The sequence below is a fragment of the Saccostrea echinata genome, unplaced genomic scaffold, assembly GCF_033153115.1.
Source record: "Saccostrea echinata isolate AGI-Se365-2 ecotype Australia unplaced genomic scaffold, CSIRO_AGI_Sech_v1 ptg000016l, whole genome shotgun sequence".
NCBI classification, from domain to species: domain Eukaryota; kingdom Metazoa; phylum Mollusca; class Bivalvia; order Ostreida; family Ostreidae; genus Saccostrea; species Saccostrea echinata.
Window position 1 is genome coordinate 1,217,501 of NW_026889765.1, and position 17,494 is coordinate 1,234,994.

The window sequence follows — 17,494 nt, forward strand, 5'->3', positions numbered from 1 at the left end:
GAGTTGTTCATGGCATGAGCAGACACAATGTAGGCACCATCCGGTGACCAATGACAGCGAAGCACATGAGTGGTTCCTCCACACTAAAAAAATTATTTAAAAAATGTTCATGATACGGTAGTATGAAGTATTTCTGAGTGAATAATGCTGGTAATTTGTTATTTTGACAGGAACCTATTTTTTTCTGATTGCTACCCCATTCACCAATAAAATTATCCATTATAACCATACATTTAAAGACACTATGTGACTTGCACTTTATGTGAAGAAACAGTTTTCAGTATTATTTTATTCATTTAAAGTAAATACAAATGCTATCTGGATTCATAGTGATATGAAATGACCTACAGTATTTTGATGCTTATTTGGTAGGAGGATCAGGTCTCCCTTTAATACCTCTGTAAATGGCTCGGTGATTTTGGCAGTCCCTCTTACTCTGTAAATGGCTCCATGATTTTGGCAGTCCTTCTTACTCTGTAAATGGCTCCATGATTTTGGCAGTCCCTCTTACCTCTGTAAACGGCTCAATGATTTTGGCAGTCCCTCTTACCTCTGTAAATGGCTCTGTGATTTTGGCAGTCCCTCTTACCTCTGTAAATGGCTCAATGATTTTGGCAGTCCCTCTTACCTCTGTAAATGGCTCGGTGATTTTTGTAATTCCTCTTACCTCTGTAAATGACTCCATAGTTTTGGCAGTCCCTCTTAATTTTGTAAATGACGCCGTAGTTTTGGCAGTCCCTCTTACCTCTGTAAATGGCTCGGTGATTTTTGCTTCCTCTTTCCAGTCCCTTGTTCTCCATACCCTCAGACTCTTGTCATCAGACTGGACAGTCATGGAATAAACAAAATATGGAGAATTTACAAAATCAACAAATGGATTATCAAAGAAAAGCTACATATGTCTATTGAAATGGACCTAGTAAATAATTCAGATTTCCTCAACTACTTAAAAAAGGCACCAAAGAGTGGGGTTTTGTACTGTATATCCCCTCCTACAAGATTATAACACTGATATTAAACTACAAGTTTATGAAGCCCATACCTGAGAAGCCAAATATTTTCCCACTGGATCCCATGTGACTCCTTTCACTAAACCATTGTGTCCTTTGATCACTGCCACTTGGGCTACAAGAACATTAGATAAGTATTTCATAATCTTCTTAGCAATTAATAATTATTTAGCAAATAATAACCTACACATAAATATCTACTTTACCAACATATTTTATGCATTCCATACATTTAAAAATAATCCAGTCTATTATTGTATTGGCAGTACTCATACTCAATAATTCACTATATTCAACTACTTGTAGTTTGATTCATATTATCTCAGTTCAAATCTCACCTGGAAAGTTGTCGGCATTCCACACAATGATTGTGTTATCAACACTACAGGATGCCATCCAGCTATCATTGGGGGACCATGCCAGGTCAAGGACATCTACAGGGATACAGAGAAAGGTCAAGGACATTTTATAGAGGATCAAAACAAAGTCAAGAACATTTATAGAGCATAAAAAATAGGGTCAAGGACATTTATAGAGCATCAAAACAAAATCAAGGACATTAACATTTAAATATTAAGCATTTAATTAAAAGTTACCCCCTGTGTGGCCCCTTAATGTTGCTGCAGGCCTCCATTGTTCATAAGTTGGAGTCCCAGAACCAAATGAAGGACCAACTCCAGCTCTGTTAGAAGGGTAAAAATTTACTCAATTAATTGTGAAGGAATTAAAGAATACATATATCTGTTTTCACAATGTGCTATATTTTAGTAAAATTCTACAATAAAATGATCTCTATAATTGTTAGTTAATTGTTAGTATCTGATAACTTAAGATATCTAATGTGATATTACAGTTCTGAAAATAACTTACAATATGAGCATTATAAATCTTAACAGAGAATTTTTTCATAATTTTTAAAACTATTTCTGTTGACGAAATGATATTAATGAAACAACTACTATAATTGTTAAATATTTTAAATCAAATATTTCTAATATTAAGGGTGCATACCTGGAAGTCTGCCAGATCATGATTAATTTATCGTCTCCTCCAGATGCTAAAGATTTCCCATTGTTTGACCATCTAACACAATTCACACATGCTGTAATGATAGTAAAAATAATTGTTAATCTGAAGTACCAAGTAAATAATATTTCTCCTATCATACAATTACATTTTGGATTCATGACCTTTCTGCTTTTCTAGAAACTTTATGATGCACAGTTCTAATGTTTAATCCCAAATAAAAAGAAAAAAAATTGCAAACCAAGGAACCACATTTTCTCCAGGAAAAACTTAAAGATAAAAATGATACATGTATTACTACACCATGTGTACTGCAATTAATACTGTTATTATACTGATAACATCAAAATTAATATATGTACATGTATACTATAAACCAAATTTCCTACTCCCTATCAGAATTTTGAAAGTCGAAAGTATTAGCCTAGTTTTCTTTCATGATTCATTATTTCATTAAAAATAAAGAAATGATATTGTAAAATCTTCTGTGATTTAACCAAATAAACAAATTTTACCCAAATGATTGTTCATCTGACAAAGGACTCTGGGTACATTTTCATCATTCTCTGCTTTTTCATCTCTGACAGGTTCAAAATTCCAGATGACGACCTTTCCCGAATCATCTCCTGCAAAGTTAATGTACTCTGTGTCTAATGATGGAAACTATCAATGTCATTTCAGTAATACACATCAACAAGTCTAAATTTGATCCAAGAAAATGAAAGAAACTCTCTTATTTACATAGTTTAGTCAAAGTAATTGTACTAACTTAGTGCCAATTATTACCATTTTTCGAAAGTATAGAGCTTCCCTCTGTTTTATTGTTAAATGAATCAAAACTCTCTTTTCTTTAGGGTTCAATAAATTGCATTGCAAAATTCAAAAAACTGTTTCACTATTGCATGATTTACAACTACCCAGTTCATTTATAGAGCTAACTGTTTCATTATTGCACAATTCAAAGCTACCCAGTTTATTTATAGAGCTGTTTCACAGATGCATAATTCACAACTACCCAGTTCATTTATAGAGCTAACTGTTTCATTATTGCACAATTCAAAACTACCCAGTTCATTTATAGAGCTGTTTCACTGATGCATAATTCACAACTACCCAGTTCATTTATAGAGCTAACTGTTTCACTATTGCACAATTCACAACTATCCAGTTCATTTACCATATTGAGCTAACTGTATCACTAATTTACCTTGACCGCCTGTTGCAAATCGTGAACCGTCCGGGTGAATGTCTATGGAAAATATTGGTTTACCTGTGACACAAGAATTGCATACATGTAATCAGCTTTCTCATATTCATGCATGTTCCAACAATCATTCTTTTAATTATTATAAGAGCTAATGGTTACAATCCCTTAATTTAGCTATATGTAAATACCTTTGGCTGGAATTACCTATATAGTGGAGGAGGTAATATTGAAAAATGCTTCTAAAATTAGACTAGTGTAACAATATCATGTACATGTATATAGAATAAATATGTGATTTCTCTCTCTGCTCTGTATGGCATCAGCATTTACAAGTGCTTCAAATTAAATTAACAACATGGGCAGGTACACATAATTACAGATGATACCTAGTAGCTCAGTTTGTAAAGCATCACAGAACATATGAAGTACCTATGACAACAGTTTTGCACTTCATTAATACAAACATTTATAGCTAGCGCCACTCGTGTAGGGAGATCCATAGACAACGTGTATGAACTGAGGAAATTCAGGTTGAAATCTGCACATTGTTCAAAGAAATTTTTATTGTCCCATGTGAAAATATTCCATACTCCCAATAATCCTTTGCGGTGCATAGCAACATGGTACACATGACTTTGTATGCAACGTCATATTTACGTCACTTTAACGACTCGGGTGTTTCCGATTTTGTCAGAAATATCTGAGAAATTAGGAATTTCGATCCCGATGCATGGGGAGTCTGCAAACGTTAGAGAATATTAGGGCTGCCACGAATCAGAAAATTTTCGAATCGATTCGGTTTAAACAAAAACCTCGATTTTCGAATAATTTCGATTTGATTATAAGAAATAGAGCCTTTTTTATTTTTTGTATAAAATTTGTAATGTTTGATAATTCAAAATAAATAATGAAACACACTTTTATTAGATTTATTAAGATAATATGGAATGTAAAGCCAAGAAAACAAAGGAAATACCTAATGTTCTAATTACAAAGTATGAACCAAGAATCAAATTATTTAAATACTGGTCATTAGTTTTAAAAGAGAAAACATGCATACAAATCTTTCAAACAAAACTTCCATGATTGCATATGCTAAACATTAAAGCACATATGTATTGGTGATTTGCTTACAAAAGCTATTTGCCACAATAGAAATTACGGTTGGATCTGATGTGATTTAAATTTTTTTAATTCCCCAATACGATATCAAACTGCCGAAACACATTGCTGTCGTAACAATACAGTCAATAATTAATTTCACATTCAAAATGATGTCAATATTAAAAAGAAATACGAAATTTAGCAGCACTGTGTCAGGTCCTCTAAATTCAGAACTGCGTGGCTGATAAGTGTGGCCTAAATGCACTAATCTTCTGTCATCTTTCTGTAGAAAATGGTAGTAGTCCCCTAGTTAGAATAATCTAACTGTGTCTCAGGACAACCGGGTCTGTAGGACATTTATCATTTTAACGACAGAACATTCCATCTGGTAGTCCCCCGCCGACTTCTTCGCAGCCATTTTCATGTTTTTGTTAACATTTACATGATTTGCCATCATTTCTTCTGATTAACCAATCAGAATGCACCTAACAACAGCAGATGTTAGTCTGAAAAAATCAAACCTGAATCGAATCGAAATCCGGGAAAAATGTACCGAACCGAAAGATTTTGATTAACCAATATTTCGGTTAATCATGGCAACCCTAGAGAATATATACTTCAATAATGGTTTTTAAAAAAAAAAATTGAGCTCTTAAAGCAAGGCCTGGGCGAAGAGAAAATTCGGACTTTGCACATTGATCCAAATGATATTTTTTCCACAGTTACCTGTGGTCCCATAATGCTTTGTGCATTGCATCTCGCTGCAAACAATGTTCTCCCGGTAACAAGAAGTTCCAAGAAAAATATAAACCTACGTTGATTTGATGGATATATAGCAGATAAATAGTAGATTAAACATTCTTTATTAAAATGAGCACTGTTTAGACTTTGTTTTGGTAATGCAACATACAAGCGACGTCATGTGACGTCAGAGTCTAGACGTACTAAAAGTCTCGTGCGGTTTGAAGAGCCCGATCTAAATTAAAACTGAATACAGGTATCTGCGCTCGCCCTAACGGTCGCACCGTAAACATATTAATTAATGTACAGTAATTGTGTAAAGTTGTAGTTTAGATATTGACAATTTTTGCAATTGAACATGTTGAAAATTGCTTATTTTTAACGTTTATTTTGTTTCAAATTTCATATTTAAGAGCATTCATCCTTTTTGGTTACGTGAAAAACTGTATAAATAGTGATAAATACGAACTACTCAAAAAATGTAAAAAAGGAAAAACACAGTTATTTTCATTTTTCATAAACCAATGTATTCCATAATCAATATGTGTTTGTCTTTATTTTTTTTTTGAAAATTCCTGAACAAATTACTTGTTTTAACTGATAATTCATGATTAACAAATATGCTCTTATTGTCATGCATTGTCTGACATGCACCTGTCCTGCAACGCAGATGCAAATATCGAGCCACGATACTTGACCGATATTTTTAATGCACAGCAAAGAAAAAACCTACCGTCGTGTGTGACCCATGAAGGCTTGAGCAATCTCATAGTGGTGAGATCTGCTAGTGTGATCACTGGAAACGATATACATACAGCACATTTACTGTTTACTTTACAATTTTTATTTCTTTTTTCGAACCCCCGCCATATTTGCTTATGGTTGAAATTATTCAAATGCCGAACCCGAAGAGATTGATTTTTGAGCAGCACAACGAGGCAGTATTTTCAAAGTTACATATGAATAAAGGCTTGCAGTGCCCCACCTTTTTAGCACAGGCACCTGTCGAATTGATGGTGAGACCCCCTCCACCACCTTCTGAGAATTTTTATTAGACTCAAAAACTTCTGAATTCTTAGCCTACCATACCTATATTCCGGTATCTGGCATTCATTTTTGTTACATGTAAGTCGGTTGTAAAGATTGAACAGCTCTTTACGGCATATAATAATGCTAAAGGTAAGATAAAAACGTTATAAACGAAATGGGGTCCTAACTTCGAGGGAGATTTTCATCGTAAATACAGCATTTCCAGTGGAATGTATGCGCAATTAAGAGGCAGATCAGCTAGGGAGATGATGTTTTACAGGCCTCTTCTGTTAAATTATATCCCGTTAAAATGTTTTATTTGTCCTAAATTGGCGATCATTTAATTCTCCCTCAAAGCGGGAACCCCTGTTTGTTTACACCCTTTCGTATTTTTATATACCGCAGACGGTCATCCTTTGAAACTCTACAAAAACTTAAAATTATATACTTAAAAAAAACTTCTTAAGAAAAATTTAGCGTAATAATGCGTAACTTTCGCGAATAAACGCAAAAGTTTCGCGTTATAACGAGAAAGTTACACGTTTATTCACGAAAGTTTCGCGTCATAACGCGAAAAAATATTTCTTTTTAACCTACGAAAATTAGCTCAATGGGCATTTGTACGGACACGATTTATTTGGATAAAAAATACCATTTTTTATTGACTTTCCCTTTCCAGTTGATTATACCTTATTGAAAATCCAGGAACGTAACATCGTAATCTTATTCAAAGCAAGGAGGGGGGTATGTTGTAAATTTCGAATTTATTAGGGGAGGGACATGCAAAATTTACAGTATGAATTAAATTCATGTTGTAAATTTTGTATGTACCTCCACCTAGTAAATTCAAAATTTACAACACGAAAGAGGCCAGAAAAAAAATTGTTGAACAAACAAAAATTAAACTGATAATCAATTGTGGCCCCATCCTCCCCAGGACCATGATTGGAACAAATCTGAATCTGTATTAGCTGAGGATGCTGGCATATCATGACCTTGCTGTCCCCGAGAAGAACAATTTTAAAGATCTTTCTTTTTATTCTCTTAAATATTTTTATCCCATCCCAGGGGCCATGCTTTGAACAAACTTGAATCTTGTCTTATATATAGCTCTGCTGTTCCTGGGAAGAAATTTCTTAAAGATTTTTTCCACTATATATTCCTAAAAAAAAATAGTGTTCCCTAATTCTGGCCCCACTCTCTCCAGGGGAGCATGATTGGAACAAATTTGAATCTGCATTATCTGAGGATGCTTGCTATATTATCATGGCCCGGGTGTTCTTGAGATTTTAATTTTTTTTATTATACACTGTATTATTAATATGACTAATCATGTCCTTGCTGTTCTTAAATTTTAAAAGATTTCTTTATGCATATTTCCATGTAAACTTTGATCCTCTTCTGTGACCCCACACTACCCCAAACGACAATGATATATCTACACTATGTCAGGAAGCTTTCATACAAGTTTTAACTCTTCTGGTCAGGGTTCTTTAGAAGATTTTTAAATCACTTTATTTTTGCCTTTTCGTAATAAACTCTCCCTGGAAGTGGGTACTGCCCTTCATTTGAATAAATATGAATCCTCTTCACCAAAGGATACTTTGAGACAAGTTTGATTGAAATTGGTCCAGTGATTCTTTAGAAGTTGAAAATGTGAAACCTTTACGCATGCACATTCGCACGACAACGGACAAAAAACAGATAAAAAAGACAAACTCGAAAAACCTATTGGGGGGGTTTCGGGGTTGGGGGTTGGGGGTTGAGAAGCAATTAAAGCAAGAGGTATCCCGGTACATGGGCCACATCGATCACCTTAGTTACTATGGCCCTGCTGTTCTCCTTCAGCATACCCCCCCCCCCATATACTTTGATCATACACCCTACCCCAGAGGTCATGAATAAAGTATATCTACACTATCTGAGGAGATGCTTCCATATAAATATGTCTAATCATGGCTTTGCTGTTCATTAGAAATTTTTTAGGATTCTTCTTGTATACTTTTTTTTGATTGCCCATCTTGGCCCCACCCTACCCACGGGGATCATGATTTGAACGAACTTGAATTTACACTGTCTGAGGATGCTTCTATGTTAATATAAATTATCATGATTTTGCTTGTTCTTCAAAAATAGTTTTTTAAAGGTTTTAAATTTAATATAACTTGATTGGGGGAAAAAAAAAATATTCCCAGACGGGGAATCGAACCCCGGCCGCCGCGGTGAGAGCGCGGAATCCTAACCACTAGACTACCTGGGAACTTACGTATATCGGTGAAAAAGATATTTATATCCCTTATCTAAGTCTTTTTTTTAAGTTAACATCTTAATTTATATCATTTGTCATCGAAACGTGAGAAAATCGTTCTCGACAGGATTATAATCCTACAAATCTTTAGATAATACACAGTTCGCGTCGACATTTTATAAGATCACATGAACGTTTTATTATGCAATGTTTTGAAGCGTTCAAGTGACAAAGATGTTTATTTTCATTTCATGCAGAAGTCAATAACAGGAATATATTTAGGGATTCGTAATTTCCAAGCGATGCGTAATTGAAGGGATATTACTCGTAGACATTGCGAAGACAATGTCTGGGAGTATGCAAGACACCTGCCAATGGTTGTCTGTTACGGAAGAAACGCTGTTTTTGCATGATGGGTTGATAAGGGTGACGGATTTGGTAGAACTTCCTCGAGATGTCAACAGTTCTCATGAAGCGGACAATGAAGTCATAAGTTTTGATGTAAAGAACCCAAAAGAACTCAGCAATCGTCTCCTTGCTGTCTGCGGGACACAAAACAATGCTTATTCTAAATTATTAGAGTATCGTCTAAATGCATTGAAGGGATACTGGAATGCTCAAAGACAAGTTGTCCTTGATGAACAAAATGAAAGAGAGGCATCCAGCAACGAAGAAACACTAGCTATACTAAAAAAACAAGGCTTATACAAAGAACCGGAACAAGCATCCTTTTCTACGAGAATCAGTGTACTCCTTGTTTTACCATTATTACAGTCTCAAAGCAGAATAGACCCAAGTTTGTGTGGTGTTACGTCGGAACTTTTGTTGAATTGTCTCAGGGACTGTGCTCCTCTCAGTTTATCAAAAGAACCAGGAGACTGTTTGAGAGGTCTTGAAAATCTTTTATGTAGCTGGTTGGGTGAGAAGACAAGTGATGAAAATGTGAAAGTTGCAGAAGACCTACACCAGCGAGAAAATATTGCATCAGCTTTGGTTGCATTAGCTTGTGCAAGGTATCAACAAAATTTCAAAAAATTGTTTGCATAATTAAGTTTTTTTTCATTGTGATGTGTTAAAAAGAACTGACAAATTTCTCTATATATATTTTAATCATTTAATATTTTTTCATCTTTAGAGGGCACTTAAAGACATTTACTCATGCTGTACACTTACTGCAAAACCTCCCAAATCTTGATACTCTGCAAGTTACTGATGTTCTGGCCAAATTACTGGATACAGAAGGAGGGCCTGGCCAACCTACTTCAATACTAGGAAGTAAGCATATATTGTGTTGGGGATTTGAAGACTTGCTGAGTACACCAGAGAAAGATAGTCCTGCAGCTCCTGCAAATGAAAAGGAAAAAGAGAAACCGGGTAAGTTTTGTTATAACCAGTACGTTAAGGGGAAATTATTTTTGACTCCTACTTTGTTACATGGAAAAATTCCTAGAAACTTGTTAATTTCATTGAATGTTTTTTTCCCTTTTTTTTAAATTGGCTCTTACATTTTACAAATTATCATAAAAAAATCAAGGAATGTTGAATGGATATGCAGTTATCTCAAAAGTAGACATACCCATGGCAATTTGAACAACCAATTTGCAGCATTACAATTAAGGTTATTGTCTGTGGCAGGGGACACCGAGATTTTTTCATTGACAGGCTGTAGAGAGTTGCCTCTATGTTGATGAGGGGTTTCCTTCCTTAAAAAAAAAAACAAAATAGAAATTCATTATATATGCATGAATTGTAAATGTGATTGCTTCCATTGTTAAACATGCATATTTTGATAATTATAGTCGGACTTCATGTCATTTAGTGTGTGCCCCACGCAGTCAGAGTGTAATGCGCAAACAAAGCTTTGTTAATTCCATTAATTGATTGATACTTTGATAAAACTATTTAAATTTATTTAGTATATGTAACATACTGAATAAATTGAATATTGAAAGCTAAAACATTGCTTATTAATAAACAGAGGCAGAGATCGGTAGAAGTTTAGCATGTGATGGGGTTTTCCTCTTCACAACAAACTCTCAGGGCAGGGCTCTGGCTAAGATTGGATCAGGTCTCCATGGAACATTAAGGTATGTTAATTTTTAATAAGAGAGTGATGCAATGATGTGAAAGAAAGAGAATTATGTAATATTTCTCTTTTACAAGCATTTTGGCACAGCTTCAAAGTATACAGACAATTAATAAACCTGACATGTCAGTTTTATGCAGTACAATGTAGTTAATGATGATAGTTATCATTTTGCATGCATCTAAAAAGCTTCTGATAGACAGATTTATGTAATTTTTCCTAGTGATTAAAAAAAATCAATACATTTTCTTGGCCATGAAAATTCATTCATCTTATAATTTAATTGAATAACGAACATTGCAATAATGAAATTGTTCAGTGTGTAAGGCCAAAGTAAAATTATTGTTTGTTTGACATTGCTGCCCACCACATTGAAATAATCCCCTCTGAAAGAAATTTAATGACAAAGATATTTTTCATTATTAGTTATTTACAATGGATCAGTCGATCAGTTTTTCTTTATCATTGGTTTTGGTCTCCATTTAACTTAACATGCCAGGTCGGTAAAACGCTTTCTTCATAGTTTTTGTAATAAAGATTTCAATCATATTTGACAGACAGAAGCCGATAGAAGTTTATATTTGAAAGTTTTTATAAAGAATTAATGATGAACTTATAGCAGTTCAGTATATCCTGTTGAAATAACCTTTATGCACGCAGCATGCAGATCTGTTTTTATGATAGCACATATTATAGAGAAAGTTTGTCACAACATGTACAAGAATCTAGGCCGTTATCTTACATATACTTGCCATTAAATATAGGCACTTGGTGTAAAGCACACGGCAAGTTTACCCATTTGATTATAGTGAGTAGAGGCGGAGCTTGTGATGTAAAACAATATTTTTTTAAATGTCTTTAAAAAATCATTTTTTTACTTCAATTTGGAAAAAAGAAATTTAAAAAAATCTGGTCATCTCTCCTGGGTCTGAAACCCCCAAGGTGGTCATTCCAAACAAAACAAGTGGTGGGTGATAACCATGTGAAACTATAGTTATGCAGACAGTTTGGAAAAAAAATTTGCTAGAAAGAACATAGCTGTTTAAATATGCTGATTATTAAAATAGCAAACCAATAAACACATGCTGTTTATGTAAAGTAATAAAGAGACTAAGCGGAATATATAGATACATGTATGATTAGTATGTAAAATAGTAAAGAAATAAAGCCCAGAAGTTATAAGTTATAAGTATGTCAAGTAGAAAGCTGAAAAGCTATGCCATGTGTGAAAAGGGCAAAGTGTTAAACATGCTCAGTATTTCCTCATTGAAAGACAAGTTTATATATAGAATATTAATTTCTAAGGAAAAACACTGACCTGAATCTATTCTTTGATGTGTTACAGGGGATATGTATACAGTAGGAATTTGCAGTTGGGACCAGGGAAGATTGCTTATGGCCATGGACTACTCATTTATAGACCTGCTGCATTTGATACAGAGGCAGAAAGTTCAAATTTTTGTCAGATTTTAGATCCAAGTTCACTAAAGGTAAATATATTTGATTTTTTTAAGGGAAAAGAGTTTCTTTTTTTCCTATAATTTCTCTGACACTTGTCTTCTTTAAAGGACAAGATAATATGCTAATGGCTGATTGGCTCCTTATTTCAAAGTAGGACATTTTACTGAATTTCTTCAATTCTGATGTGATTTCATCAAATTTGAGCTACTGTACTGTACTTCTCACTTTGGGAAACATAGAGCACAAGCTTGCCTATCTAAGATTTTTATACACAAGATGCATATGATACCAGCTCATGAAATATACAGATTTTAGCACGCCTAAATAGGCAAGCTTGTGCTCTGTATTTTCTGAAGCAAAATGTGCTATAAAATTGATTAAAATTTGCATAAAAATGAGAAAATATGGAAAATTGACATATTTTGTGACTCTCCTGTGACCTTGTGTATCCCATAAATCAGAATCGATACTCATTTTGTACAGGGATGACAACAGTTTTTTTAAAAGATGAACTATTGCATCATTCTTGTAGACACCCCAAACCAGGGGCCATAAAGGGGTCTTAGCCTATCTTGTCCTTTCTCTTCCTTATTATATAAACTTGATAAATATGACAGTTATTTTGATGTATGTATGTTAAATATTTTTTAATATGTGTTGTGTATTGAATTGTTGTCTAATTACAGCCTATAAAAACATTACCCACACCTCATGGTTACAAAAATGAAGGACCTCAAACAACGATTGGATTTTGTTCAGATGGATGCTTCTTCTTCTGGATTTGGGTGCCAATTCTTCCTGGGGACAAAAATGCCAAAGGAATACCAGTGTACATGGAAATGTTTGATGTTGATGTAAATATTGTGTTAAATGACAGATTGATTTTCAAGTTATTTTTAATTCAAATTTAGAGAGGCATTTACTATTTAACTGGTATATTAATAATCTTTTGTATACAATGTAATTCCTGCTATCTGTAAGGGTACAATAGGTTTTACCTGTGTCTGTCTGTTAGTGTTGTTTTCTTGATTTTTTTTTGAGGGAATGGTGGGGGGTGGGGGGTGGTTAACTGAGTTATTTGATGGAGATATGGTTCAGTATTGTAGTGAGAAATTATTTATAGATCAATTAAGTTTTAATTTCATGGGTTACATAAGCTTTTTATTAAGTGTGGCCATTTACATGCATTAAGTGAAATTTATGAAAAATTGTTTTTTTTTAAAAAGATACTTGGTATAGACTTTGAAATAGTGGATTAATATTAGATACACTGATTTGCAAAGCATGGTTCGAGATTAAGTTTGAATAATGGCTAAATTTGAATATTGGCTAAATTTAGAATATTTTGTAAGGGTAAGCTATTTCAAGCTTACAAAAAGCAAATCTATTTCTATTTCCAAAAAAAGCACTCACAAATACCGATAATACAGTGTTTGTTTCTGACATCACCAATTTATGAAATGCAAATGCAGCTGAATTTTATGCTTTGTTGCACTTTTCTTTGGTGGGTATAGTGCTGGAGTATTGAATAATCCCAATAATTTTGTTAATGAACATGTATGTTGTCAAAATTTGGCCACATCTATTATTTACAAACCTCTCAATACTGTTTGCAGGAAGACAAATGGGTTGTTATTCCTACACAACCTCAAGTGACTCTGGTGAAAAAAGATGAAGGTGGTGCTAAAAGTTTAAATGAGAGCTTTCTATCCAAACTCCGTCCATTCCGAGGCAGTACCTCAGCGGCCACGCTTGTAGCTTTAACGGGAGGGGATCCTCTGTCCACCAAAAAAGAGGAGTGTAAGCAAAGAATTGATACTATTTATAGTCAAGGTCACAATAAGGTCATTCTGGGCATTGATTTCTGTGCAAATTCAAATATAGTTATGATGATATTGTTTATCCATGTCAGATCTCTTAAGTGATTTTGATACAAATACCAATCACTCTTAGAGTAATGATAATTAAAATATGTAGAAGTGGTATATAGTTTGCATGTATTTATTAAAACTGAATTGAAAGTTAACACTGAGGGACTGATTTTGAGATAAGTTTTTCCATTCAGCTGTTTTTGCCAGTTAAACATTTTTACATGCTATAAATGATTAAGTCTTCTTTAAAAAAAAAAAGAGAGAAAGAATATGAACTGGATTTGTTTTTTTTGGCCTTTGTCATTTAATCACTGTCCATGATAGATACATGTACTTGGAGCAAAGATACAGTTAACAATGCTTACAGTTGTATATATCTACATGTATATACTGACAAAAATGGCTTAATGTAATGTCATTAATTCTTCTGTTACCAGCAGCATCGGGAGCGGTAGGAAGTACATCTTGTTCCATATTGATGAAGAACTTGATCAAAAGTCCAGTATTCTGTGATGGCAGTACATTGGTACTACTGACCAGTCCAACCGGGGCCAGCAACAGTACATCCACTACACGTTCACTGTTTGGAGGAGGGGGCAGTCTTTCTGGACTCAGATGTAAGAAATTCTATCCAAGAACTGTTCTGGTCATCATTAATGAAATCTTGAGTTTAAGTTTTATAAAGTGTCATATACTGAACACACTGTAAAACTTTTCAATAAGGAAGTTCAACTCAGAAATAGGGCAAAAAACTTAATTTTTAGGGGGGAAAAACTAATATAAAGAATACTATCTTAAAGAATTTGTAATAAAAGGAAATGAAAATTATATCAAATTTATAGCATACTGTGTTTGGTCACATTGTGAAGTATGTGACTTCAAAATTGAAGATTTTTCTTAGTTTTATATCCTAGTCATTCTGCAAGCATTTTCTCTATATTCCAAAAATGCCTTAATATTGTTAAAAAACAAGTTTTCTTATGGTAGGTTATATCTTTGATGCAGAATTTTTCTGATTTGAACAGATATTCAATATCTTGATAAGAAACATATTCCTTTAAGAAATTTCTGTAATAATGTGAATGAACAAGTTAGATATTTTCCTATAACTTTACTTTTAGTACTTGCGAGTAACATGTGTTTCACTGTGGAGACGGGTCAGTTTAACACCAGATCAGACCTCAGTGATGCTCCCACTTGTGCCTTGGGGAGGGGAGCAGCAGTACAAGGACTGGGTAAGGAGATATGTTTATTAACCAGTTCTGTTATTTACTGATATTATACTTTCATGTAAATTAGTTGAATCTGATTCGTCGAGAAATATTTGTTAAAAAACACTATTGCCCGCTGAATGATGAAGCCACGCCCTCCAGCATAGCAACAGTCAACATTGCTTGACAACGGGTGTTATTCCAAAAAATAGCGACTGCGCAGAATTTATGCGCGCAAGGTTCACTGTTATATGAATTTGTATAAAACATTCAGTATAATACAATAAATATTGCATGTAGTTGAGTGTAACATTGAAAATTCTCACCCCTCGAAAACCATTGTCAACCTCGGCTGCGCCTCGGTTGACAATGGTTTTCTTGGGGTGAAAATTTTCAATGTTACACTCAACTACATGCAATATTTATATATTGACGTATTTTAGGGGTAATCATATTTTAACAATTTTGTGCTGCTTCTTGTCTGCTAATTTAAGTACATGCTAATATTGATTCAGAAGCTTGGACCAAAATGTGTTTATTTATCATTGTGCTATTCACTTGATGAGGAAGACTGAACTAAATTTTGAGAATGTATGTAATGTATGCATGTTTACACTATTCAGCATCATCTCTTTGACCATTGATGGCAATGACCCTGATTTATTTTTGACAGGTGTGTGCTTTGATGTGAGAAATAACATGATATGGACCTGTAGCAGTGATTGGGTGGACCAGTTCTTTAATCCAGGTCATCAGTCTCCACATCACATTCACAGAAGGTTAAAGGTCACAGACCAGGTCATCTTACCACCAGGTTAGTCTGGAATCATTGGATTATTTGATGTTAGAGAGAGACTTACTTTCATTTTTGAAATTTGATTAATTTCAAATCACAGCCCAGTTTAAGAGAATTTTAGCTCTGCTAGTCAAAAATTTACTTTAAGATTGATTTTAACATTATCTGTGAAATTCTTTCAAAATGCTTGTCCTGCTACAGGTTTGGTCTGGTTTGAATAAAAGCTTGGATTAGAAATTTCGAGATTTATAATATCTATAGATGTGAAAACTCAAAAAGAACAAGTGCAAGTCCAAATGCTTACGAACTGAAACCATTAGCACTTGACAGAGTCTTGTCAAGAGTCTTGACAGAGACCTGGTTTATAGGACAACTTTAGTAGTGTATTTTTAGCACTTGGAACTCATTAATTGAACTAATTAATATAGAACAGTTTAAAACTTCATATTCTTCATGCTAAACAGAAGGAAATGTCCCAACCCCAAAAGCAGTGAGGTGTATTCTGCAGCATGTGGGGAGTATGTGTCTACACCAGATAAATAATGACTTGTTGCACAGCCCCCTGGGAAGCTGTATCCTACAGCAACATTCTGTGGATATTGTTCAGCTCCGACGGATTTATGACATACTACAACAAGCCATGACGGTTCAGGACTCCCAGACCATCATCTGTAGTCTTATTGTTATGCAGGTCAGAGAGAGAGAAAGAGAGGAGGAGAGAAATTAAATCTGAATCTTTCTTCATCAGGGCTGCATTCAAGATTATAGCAGCTACGTAGATCTACGTAGCCACTACGATCTTGAACTATAGGCTAGCCTAGTCATAACAAGCATTAATTCATTCAGTGCCTTCAGTATGACAGCTATCTAACCTAGCAGCTAGCCTAGATATTGAATGCAGCCCAGATCACAATCCTTTTAAAACAGTACAAAGTTCTTCTTAAAAAAATAATCATTTCACCTTTTCAAAATCTCAAAGGCTTTCATTTGTTATGATATACAAACAACATTTCCTGTTTGTGTTGTGTACAAGCATTAAATATGTACCTTTACTATTCCAGTTGTTGCTTAAGATCAGTTTGTTTAAGCAAGAAAGACCAGCAGAGATTCAAATTCTCAAAGAAACTAGGTAGGAAATCAAGAAAATAAGAAAACTTTTTTACTTCATGTGAAAAAAAAAATCACAAAAAAACAAAAAAAAAAAAACAGATGGAATATTTGTATAAATTGTTAATTTATTTACCATAATATTTTGTTTTTCTTCTATGACCTACAGATAAGTCTTTGCTTTTCAATGTAATTAAAGGGAACTTTTGTGGAAATTACTGACCAGCTACTGCTCAGAGGTCAAGGACATACAAATCCTTGAGGAAACTTGTCATGTGATCACAGTAGGCATATCAGTTTTGTATCCCTCAACTAGTGACAAAAACCAGTTAATGCAGACTCTACTGTATGATGGTAAGTCACACATCTACAGGTACATTGTACATACATGTAAATTATATAAATATATGTACTGGTATACAGGAACATATAATTCAAAGAATAATGGTTTGGAATTGGATGCATTTACGTATCAGTGTATTTGTTTGGAAAACATTGATTCTAAAGGAGGGAAATTATTTAGTATCCTATAATTGTTTTTAATTTGAGAAAATGTACAAAGAAATAATGAAATTGTTTCACTTCCATTCAGTGATA

At 34.0% G+C, this 17,494-nt stretch overlaps 2 protein-coding genes and 1 non-coding gene across 3 annotated transcripts in view; 1 reads left to right on the plus strand and 2 right to left on the minus strand.

Annotated features, from left to right (window-relative positions):
• Positions 1-5,938, minus strand: part of LOC133188322 (protein HIRA-like) — a 17,920-nt gene extending 11,982 nt beyond the window's left edge. Inside the window, exons 1-9 of the mRNA XM_061323700.1 lie at positions 5,822-5,938; positions 3,244-3,306; positions 2,552-2,662; positions 2,022-2,112; positions 1,607-1,692; positions 1,349-1,444; positions 1,043-1,125; positions 746-823; positions 1-83 (exon numbers count right to left, since the gene is read on the minus strand). The exon at positions 1-83 is cut by the window's left edge and continues 85 nt beyond it. Coding sequence (XP_061179684.1) covers positions 1-83; positions 746-823; positions 1,043-1,125; positions 1,349-1,444; positions 1,607-1,692; positions 2,022-2,112; positions 2,552-2,662; positions 3,244-3,306; positions 5,822-5,858 — 728 coding nt within the window. The 5' untranslated portion in view covers positions 5,859-5,938. The remainder of the gene's footprint in view (positions 84-745; positions 824-1,042; positions 1,126-1,348; positions 1,445-1,606; positions 1,693-2,021; positions 2,113-2,551; positions 2,663-3,243; positions 3,307-5,821) is intronic.
• A 2,367-nt stretch (positions 5,939-8,305) lies between these two features.
• Positions 8,306-8,377, minus strand: Trnae-cuc (transfer RNA glutamic acid (anticodon CUC)). The gene has a single exon. It is a non-coding gene; the product is annotated as a tRNA-Glu (tRNA).
• Positions 8,378-8,610: 233 nt separating this feature from the next.
• Positions 8,611-17,494, plus strand: part of LOC133188324 (probable E3 ubiquitin-protein ligase HECTD4) — a 42,862-nt gene continuing 33,978 nt past the window's right edge. Inside the window, exons 1-12 of the mRNA XM_061323701.1 lie at positions 8,611-9,378; positions 9,501-9,739; positions 10,344-10,452; positions 11,797-11,941; positions 12,599-12,766; positions 13,529-13,712; positions 14,221-14,400; positions 14,905-15,018; positions 15,668-15,808; positions 16,255-16,481; positions 16,852-16,919; positions 17,097-17,251. Of these exons, the coding sequence (XP_061179685.1) occupies positions 8,711-9,378; positions 9,501-9,739; positions 10,344-10,452; positions 11,797-11,941; positions 12,599-12,766; positions 13,529-13,712; positions 14,221-14,400; positions 14,905-15,018; positions 15,668-15,808; positions 16,255-16,481; positions 16,852-16,919; positions 17,097-17,251 (2,398 nt within the window). The 5' untranslated portion in view covers positions 8,611-8,710. The remainder of the gene's footprint in view (positions 9,379-9,500; positions 9,740-10,343; positions 10,453-11,796; positions 11,942-12,598; positions 12,767-13,528; positions 13,713-14,220; positions 14,401-14,904; positions 15,019-15,667; positions 15,809-16,254; positions 16,482-16,851; positions 16,920-17,096; positions 17,252-17,494) is intronic.